The sequence below is a fragment of the Drosophila sulfurigaster genome, chromosome 2R, assembly GCF_023558435.1.
Source record: "Drosophila sulfurigaster albostrigata strain 15112-1811.04 chromosome 2R, ASM2355843v2, whole genome shotgun sequence".
NCBI classification, from domain to species: domain Eukaryota; kingdom Metazoa; phylum Arthropoda; class Insecta; order Diptera; family Drosophilidae; genus Drosophila; species Drosophila sulfurigaster.
Window position 1 is genome coordinate 18,702,991 of NC_084882.1, and position 8,894 is coordinate 18,711,884.

At 38.0% G+C, this 8,894-nt stretch overlaps 1 protein-coding gene and 1 long non-coding RNA gene across 2 annotated transcripts; both read right to left on the reverse strand.

Annotated features, from left to right (window-relative positions):
• Positions 1–1,877: 1,877 nt before the first annotated feature.
• On the reverse strand, positions 1,878–2,393 carry LOC133837321 (uncharacterized). Its single transcript, XR_009893798.1, has 2 exons — positions 2,025–2,393; positions 1,878–1,961 (listed from the first exon to the last, which is right to left on the reverse strand). It is a non-coding gene; the product is annotated as an uncharacterized LOC133837321 (long non-coding RNA).
• A 1,220-nt stretch (positions 2,394–3,613) lies between these two features.
• On the reverse strand, positions 3,614–4,346 carry LOC133837645 (salivary glue protein Sgs-5). Its single transcript, XM_062268483.1, has 3 exons — positions 4,081–4,346; positions 3,821–4,009; positions 3,614–3,756 (listed from the first exon to the last, which is right to left on the reverse strand). The coding sequence occupies exons 1-3, from the start codon at positions 4,298–4,300 to the stop codon at positions 3,695–3,697; spliced, it is 471 nt and encodes a 156-aa protein (XP_062124467.1). The 5' UTR covers positions 4,301–4,346; the 3' UTR covers positions 3,614–3,694.
• Positions 4,347–8,894: the final 4,548 nt, after the last annotated feature.

Here is an 8,894-nt window from a genome sequence, read left to right on the forward strand (position 1 = left end):
CAACAACGGCAACAATCGTCACAGCTTATTGAACACACAGCGCGAGAGATAGCGAGTGACCAAAAAGGGAAACCCCTCGAAATTTATCTACCTGAATTTTACAGCACACGCCGCACACACACACACACACACACACACACACACACACACACACATTTCTAAGCACCTTTTCTGTGGTTTTTAAGTGTGCCTGACAGTTTTATAGTTTGCCTCAAATTGCTCTAATTCGTTAATTTATAAAACTGGCCGCGACTTTGGCACTCTGTTCAACATTCTCTACGAGTATCTTTTATTGCCAAACGACGGTCAATGAACTAGAGGGTTGCCCCGAAAAAAGATGGGATGGAAAACACAGAGAAAGGATGACACATGCGTGTTAATCTCTAATTTGCTAGACGATCGTTGCCACTACAATATCGAGTATAACCCTTGGCATAGTCTTCAACCTAGTTATATATATTTATACAAATACAGGACTCAGGACTCAGGACACACACATCAGGAGAACCTTATGTTCGTATGAGTCGCATTTTAATTGCCAAAACTCGGCGTGTGTCGAATTTTCGGTATCTAAAGTTGTTTTTCTCATTTTAATGGCGCTATTTTCATTAGGAAAATGTGTGTCCGCATTTTTTCCTGCTTTTTAGATAAAAGTGTGCTTCTCATTAGCATATAAAATGTATGGATGGACGGACGGGCGGCAGGAGGCAGGGACAGGGGTAGTAGCAGCGAATTGTCCTTTTTTTTTAATGTGTATATACACATTTATTGCATATTCATCATTTTAATTGCTTGTTTTTATACTAAATGACTCGATAAGGCTTTTAAGGTTATTATGAGTGGCGGCAGGAGATGTCTCCTGTGTCCTTAGAAACTCAAGTGTACGTTGCAAGACGTAAGAAAAAGGTAAGAAACAAACAGATTACGAAAGCAAAGAAAACAGAATAAATTCTTAAAGATGTTGGTCATACAATATTATACTCTGTATTTAAATAGAAATATTTTCATTTTATATTATATTAAATTTAATATTTGTGATGTGAGCAAAACTAATAATAGGGGAAACTACTTCAAACTGTTTTATCCATTGATATAGTTTAATAGATTAATAATCAATCATTTTCAACGGGTTTAAAAAAGCTGTTCATTGTCAACTTTTTGTTTTACAATTATCGTAGAGGTTAATTACTATTAATTTTGACTTCGTTATTTCGAACTCATGAAATTGATTATTTTACATCCTTTAGAATTATATAATATTGAAATAAGTAACCAATATTCTATTTTTTTCGTGATTACTTTTTTTATTCATTAATAAACTAGAAGTGAACATTTAAATGAAGTGATGTATTTTAAGCTGAAACATTAAACTAAAATTCTGCGATTAAATAAATTCAATACCTATGTATCTTTGTTTAGCCAGTATAATGATTTTAAATGTTTAGTTAATGCTGATTGAACTAAGTTGTGATACATTCTATAAAGATAGTTCAATACACCCTACACTGTATTGATTCCAGGATATTCAAAGGAATTGCGAACGGCAGCAGCAGCAGCAGCGACGCAATGCGCAAGGTGCAGGATATGATTACTTTTGCCTTTGTCTCTGATTGTGGCTGTGAAGTCAAGAAAGCGTATCAGAGTCGTAAAGCGTAGAGCAAAGAGATTACTTTGCCAACGAATGAATGAATCCGAATAAAAAAAAATGATCAATGCAATGAAAATGATTGTCTGTGCATTGTAGCGTCCATTGCTTTACAATTGAGCGCACAAAGTAATGCAAAAGTGCTCCAAGGGTGCGGAATGTGGCTTCGCATGGAACGAGACGAGACGAGACCGTATGAGACGGGGGGGAAACACAATGAAAACACGCTTAGTTCAAAGGATAACAACATTTTAATGACAGCAAATGCACAAATGTTAAATAAAACAGCTCTCTCAGACAGTTCAATTCCCATTTGCTGTAATATTAAATATTTCAAATTATTATCAAATTATTAATTTGTATTCCAAACTTAAATTACCGTTAACCTCCGTTCTTTTTATCTGAGATAGGAATTCATCCACAGCAACCACAGCGACAACAACCGCAGCCGCAACCACAGCAACCGCATCCACAACCGCCATCCTCAGCAATAGCAGCCTGTGACGCAACTGGGGCAGGATTGGCGGAGACAATGCATTCCTGAGCAGAGCAAAGGATGACGGCCAACAGAATCAAGAACTTCAAGTTAAACATTGCGATCGTTATACTGCAACTGTATAACTTTCCAGCCATATGCTTGGCTTTTTATAGTCGAAGAATCAGCCCGATAAACTCGGAATTGTTTGAGCAGTTGTCACAGTTGCATACTTTGTAAAAAACTGTTTTATTTATAACTAACAGTAATAACCTTGTCGTTATTCCCCGTGTTTGACTAGATAACAGGCCAATATTTTTTATAAAATATCGCGTAAAATTCCATTACACTGAAAGATGTTCAACATTTGTTTATCGACTACTTTCACACAATATGGGAAATTTTTTCTTTATTAGTACACGTTCGTACGTAGTGAGAAGATAGTTAATTTTTTTAATTATTGAAAATTTGATTTTTTTTTTTATGTTTACAATAACATGATATACAATTCATTAGTATTATATTATTGCACATTCAGTGTATATTATTTAAAGTAATAACTCAAAAGTAATGATTTGAATATAAACATTCTGATTCACTGTTGCAAACTTAAATTATTTCATACTAAACCTTATTAACATCAATTAGTAAATAAGCATACATTCGAAATTATTAATTGTAGCTCAGCTCTTTCACATAAATTAAAATTACCATTCTAACTAAACTATAAATGTTTTAATGTTTAAACATATTTGCCATTTATTTATACTGCCAAGATGAATTTTATTTGCTATACAAATATTAAGACTCTTGCAAAACTTAACAACTATAAATTGATATTAGTAATTATTAAATTGTCAATCAAATGCCTTACAAAAATAAAACAAAAAAAATTATTTAGATTATTAATCGCTAAAAGAATTAATTTTTTTGAATATTTCTAAAAATATCTTTAATTTCCACATAAACATATTTTTTTACATAAATGTTTAATAGATTTATTTCAAAATGCAGAAGGTATATATTTATTTGAGTAATAAAAATATTTTTAGGTAAATTCGAAATTAAATTTTTTGATTATAAACTTTATTCAATAAAATATATATATATTTCTGAACACCGTCAACAGCCGACGCGACATGTTTTTCCGTCTGCCTATCCATTTAAGATTTTTTAATTTGAAAATATTATAAATTATTTTGGAAATACTTTTAAAATACTATGAAAAACCGCTTACTGCCATCGGGTCTTAGTTGTATTGGCTGAAAATCTGGTATATTTTGTACTCTATGGTATATTTTTAAAATGTTTTTTATTGAAAATGGGTAGCTGGTATCTCACAGTCGAGCACCCTAGACTTTAGCTTTCTTACTTGTGTTTTAATTATAGTTGTTCTTAAAATTCAGGAAATATAAAACAATTATTGGGAATAATTAAAATATTAATAGTTAAATCTCAATATTCGTTTATTTGTTTTTAAATAATTAAGACACTTGTTTTAAAATGCGCAAAATAAATAACTTTTATTTGGGATTAATAAAAACATGTAACGGTTTCAGCCTTTTCGATTGAGGTTAACAGCTCAGGAGACACTTCTTTCTTGGTGGAATCAGACAGTAGCTGTATGAAGTATAAGCTGTAAAGAGAAATTATTATTAAAATACGTCTCGATTTTTATGTTGTGTGAAATGTTAACATACCCTCTCTATTTAGAGCCGAGTATTTCCTCAGTTCATCCAAGTTGGCAAACTTCCTTTCGATAATGGTGCCAGGTTTATTTTTACAGCCGCATGCTGGTGGCTTAGGGAACTTGCCAATCACAGGTAAGCCTCTACGGCACTTCTTCCTAATGAAGCTCCTGCAGAGATATTCTGTCACCGGCACCAAAGCTAAGAACAATTTTGAAAATGAAATAAATATTTTTGAAAAATAGTATTTTTTTTATTTGAGCTGGTCTTACGTGTTTTTCCTGAACGTATCCTTGTGAGGTTCTCTTGATCGGCACAGCAAGGATTTTGAATGGGCCGGCAGACGCAATCCTCCAAGACCCAAACCAGTTGCGGTTGATAGATGTTACAAGCGGGAGCGGGAGCGGGCTGGCAAGTAGGCGCTGGACGAATCAGAAAGGTTCCATCCACCACACCAAAGATGGCAGCTCCCAAAAGCAGTAGACGAAACATAATGCAGAACTAAAAAGACAAATGAAGTGCTGCAATTATTATATCTACTTCTGTTTTGGGTCTTTTTATATCGTTTTTATAAAAGTGAATTATTTACACAGTTGTCGCTGGCAAAAACATGGCACTCGAATATATTTATATTTATAATTGAGTCACCAGAATAAATAATGTTTTTGTGTGGTCTGCCCGCAGGCAAAGTGGTTGAGTTAGATATGGAGGGCTCGTCTCTCTCTCGCATCTTTTTGCGACCCGCTGAAACGTTAAACCGGTTCAAGTTGGACATAAAAATCTGGCACACACAAAAAGAGAGAAAAAATGTTTAAAAAATGTACACAAATAAATAATTATGACACCTTTTCTGCGGTTGGTAATTACACGCGGCAGTCATTAGCTCATTAGCATTAGAAGTGGCAAGGACTGTGATGGCGACGACGATGACGATGGCGCAGAAACAAAAGTCAAACAACGCCATTAACCCTTTCCAGAGGAAACCCCCCACGGCAGAAGAGACAGCCACTGTTTGGCTTAGTGATAATAAAATAATAAACAAAAAGTGTCATCATTTGAAGGGCGGCGAATGCGAATGCTTCAGTCTCTCTGGCTGTGGCAAATCCTGACGGATTTCGTATGTAATTACTTCAATTAAACCATCTGTGACAATTGCCGCAGCCAAACATGAAATTCAACTTTACTTTTAAAATTCCCAATTGAGTTGAGGCGCATTATCCTGGCAACCAACCCCCAGGAGCTGTTAACTCAACGCGGTTTTTACCTTTTACCTTTCGCCTGTCGCTTGTCGCCTTTACCTTTGCGACGTTGTTACGTTGTTGCCTTTACGCTTTGCACTCGCTCATCTCCTTCTCCTTCTCCCTTCCTCCCCTCCTCCCCTCCTCTTAATGGGGTGACATTTATGGCACTTTATCAACTCAAAAGTCAATAATGCCAGCCAAGTATATTACTTAACTGTGGCTTAAAAAAAAAAACACCAACAACTGAAAGAAAAATATTGCAAAGAAAATTGTAATGCGATAAAAATGAAATTTTAAAATTTATGACGCTTATTGTCAATTCCTTGCGACTTCCCTTGTAACCTTAGACGAAGACGCAGACGAAGAGAAGTCGAAAAGCGGCTAATGCCAAGGCCTCCCAACTTTTTTGTTATGACAACTGAAAGACATTTGAAGTGCGGATGGAATGCTGAACTTGACGACGACTGCGAAATTGTTGCTGAGCATTAGGCAAATGGATCCCACAGGATCAGAACCCAAAATGCCGCAAACTACCCACACTCCTCTACTATACACCCAGATAAGTGAGGAAAGCATCTTAAGCAGCCATTTGTTGACAGTTAGGCGCTGCTCTGGGAATTTTGCCTGAAAACTTTTCGCGTAATTAGGGAGTATCATCATTGCGACGAGCAGATCTTTTAGCTGTGACGTTAGCGCTGACAACTTGATTACGTTTCAACAACATTGTAAAAGTTAATTGCTAGCGCAGCCTTAAAGCCTGATGAGCATTTATCACCCTGCTGCCGCTGCCCTCGCCAAAAGGTTCCGAAACAACTTCTTTAGGTTTGCGTGTCGCAATCGGAATCGGGGGTCGACGCCGTCGTGTTTTTTTTGCCTCGTTTCGTGTCGGAGTCATGCAAAATACAAAATAAAAAAAAAGCGAGGCATTCATTAGGCCCGCCACGTAGCGTCTTGTTACCACATTTTTCAATTATAGCACATTTCCTGCCATTTCCTTTGGCTTTTAGGACTTTTCACTCATGTGCGTTTTTTTTTGTGTTTTTTGCTCACACAAATGAAGAATTATTGCATTTTAATTTGGCAGCCGCTGTTCCACAAACAATGTGCCAAAACATGTGCAGGTGGTGCCAGTGATGCTTCTTCCATTGGCGTCGCAGTGAGGCACAGCGCCTGCTCCTTGATGCCGTTTTGCTGCTCTTATCGTTGGCAGCAATTTAAACGAATTCCAACTCTAATGAAGTGCAGTTCAAAGTTCAAACCGCTCGGCTAATTAGTTGCTTGCTTGCTTGCTTGCTTCACTTCATTAAAATGAGTGCCCTCAAAAGTGGAAAACCTCTCGCATTCATTCTCTGGGTCAGTTCGTTGGTTAGTTTGTTAGCCAGTTAGTCAGTTTGGTTAGCTTGGTCAGGTCAGTTTTTTGCCTGCGGCTGTCCCACAAAAATTTATTGTTAAAAGCCGCTAATGAATTATTTACTGCCCATTTTGTCTGTCCCCGGTACATCCTTCCTTCCTTCCGTCTCTCCACGCATTATTCAACCAGTTCACACCCTTAATTAACTGCCCTCGGTGTGCGTGTGTGTGTGAGAGTGCATGCGTGTTGCCAGTTAATGCCTTGACTTGACTGGTTTCGTCTGTTGGCTAAGTTGTTTGTATTGGCGGCCGAAATTTTGCGTGTTGTTTAAATGAGTTACGAGTGTATATTGGAAGGAAATTGACTAACCGAAATTATGTTTATTAGGCATTTAATAAGCATGACAAAGCTTGTTCCGGCCCGAGCTGGAGTCTAGGCCAATCATGCAACTACAAAATTATGTAATTACTGGTGTCTAGTCAGCTTTGTCCAAAATCATAAAACACAAACTCAACTTTATAATGGGCTTTTGTATCGATTAATTCCGATAGTAGTTGAAGTTCGATAATTTAAAGGTAACTTCGATGTTTGGTAATTCAAAGCGATAGTTAGTAATTTAATGTAATATGCTTAAATGCAAATTTATAAACTTTGCCACAATTATCCTTGAAAAATAAGAAAGTAAATGTTTGAGGGAAATATAAAATGCTTTCAACTGCTGTCTGAATATCAACGATTGTGCATATCCATTCTCATTGCAGCCATCAATCATGTGCTGAATATGAATAACCATTTTAATCACTCTGAATTACGCAGAAGAGCGCACATGATGAATTGCATATTATGACGTCGGAATATGGTTGCAAGAGTGGGAGATATATGTGTATGTATGTGTATATATAGCAGATTAGTTTGAGGATGGGAATAAGCGTATTCACTTGACAATCACTTTTGTTTTTATTGCGATTTGCCAGCCCTGAGTCATCCAACAATGAACAAACGGCAACGGCAACAAACCGCACACCGAAGAACAACGGCAAAAATTTCCACTTGGGATAACTTGTGAGCAATTGCAAACTGCAACTGCGGCTCAGCTGAGAATGAGAATGATGATGCGGATGAGGATGCGGTGTGGTTGTGGCTGTGGCTGCGATTGCGTCTGTGCCAAAGACAATGAGCGGTGCCTGCCAAATTGTTGTGGTGCAAAAATGCGGGCATATGTGCTGGCAAAAGAGGCAATCGACGACACCAGCAACAACGCCAAGCAAAAGGAGCAATTGCAGCAGCAGCAGCAGCAACAACAACGAACCATTTGCGAAGAAAATGAAAATTTATTGTCAGCAAAATGAAGGAAAGCACTCGACAAGCTTTGCGGTTAGTGCTAGTTACGAAAGCAATCATAGGGAGCAACCAGCAACTAGCAACAGCAACTAGCAACAGCAACTGTTGCAACTAACAAGACAATCAAGGTGCCTCTTTGTTTTTTGTTTCGTTTTCTATGGTCTAACAACTATTATGGCTTTCTTATGTCCTAAGCAAAAGAGTTGGCTACACACAACACACAATTGGGCCTGCAGTTGCATTGTCATTGAAATTGCCGTCGATTTGTAGCTCAATAGACGTTGAGCACATCAAAAGGCAAAGACAAAACAAGTCGCGTAAAGAAAAAGCAACGGAAAAGCAAAGCAAAGGCAAAGGCAAAGCCATTGGCTAATGGAAAAGATGTTCGCAAATGCCAGAAATGATAATGGCCAAACATTTAATGCACGTTATTGCTTAGCCCAGGACCAAAAAAGCAATTTGCGTGTAGATTTCGTGTTGGCCATTTTCCCCCTCATTTTGACTTGCGATGCGACGCCCCCCCCACACACACACAGAAAACGTCGACCTAATGCAGTGAAATATTTATTGAAATTGTCTGGTCCCTGGGGGCCAATGTGGCCTTGTCAGTAACTGCTATTAGGCGGGGTCTTTAGCCAACTTGCAGCTGGGAATTGGTTTGGATGCGAGTTTGTTTCTTCTTCCTTTTTTCGGCACCGACGCTAACAAAATGGCGCCGCCAAATGGTTTGGTTTGAGTGTGAGAGTCCGCACTCGCAATTTACGAGTCTCTGTTTGGCACTTTTAGCATTATTGCCCAGCCAGCAAAGAATGTTTGCGCAGGCGAATCGCAGGCGAATCGCAAGCGAATCGCAAGCAAATTGCAGACGAATCGCGCGCGAACGAATCGCGGGGCGAGAAAATGTTTGAAAACACAACTTATGTTATATTTTTAAAATATTTGAATATAATAATTGAAGTATTATTAAATAACAAAGGTTTGAAATTTTTAAAAATCGATTGCGATTCGCCTGCGATTCGCCTGCGATTCGTCTGCGATTCGTCTGCGATTCGCCTGCGATTCGTCTGCGATTCGCCTGCAATTCGCCTGCGATTCGCCTGCAATTCGCCTGCGATTCACCTGGGATTCGCTTGCGATTCGCTTGCGATTCGCT

What these genes read in the sequence shown, in the direction of transcription:
- LOC133837645 (XM_062268483.1), bottom strand. Translation starts at nt 4,300, where the DNA reads ATGTTTCGTCTACTGCTTTTGGGAGCTGCCATCTTTGGTGTGGTGGAT. An exon ending in GATACGTTCAGGAAAAACAC is followed by an intron (nt 4,010 to 4,080) that starts GTAAGACCAGCT and finishes AATTGTTCTTAG; the next exon opens with CTTTGGTGCCGGTGACAGAA. An exon ending in CTCGGCTCTAAATAGAGAGG is followed by an intron (nt 3,757 to 3,820) that starts GTATGTTAACAT and finishes TTCTCTTTACAG; the next exon opens with CTTATACTTCATACAGCTAC.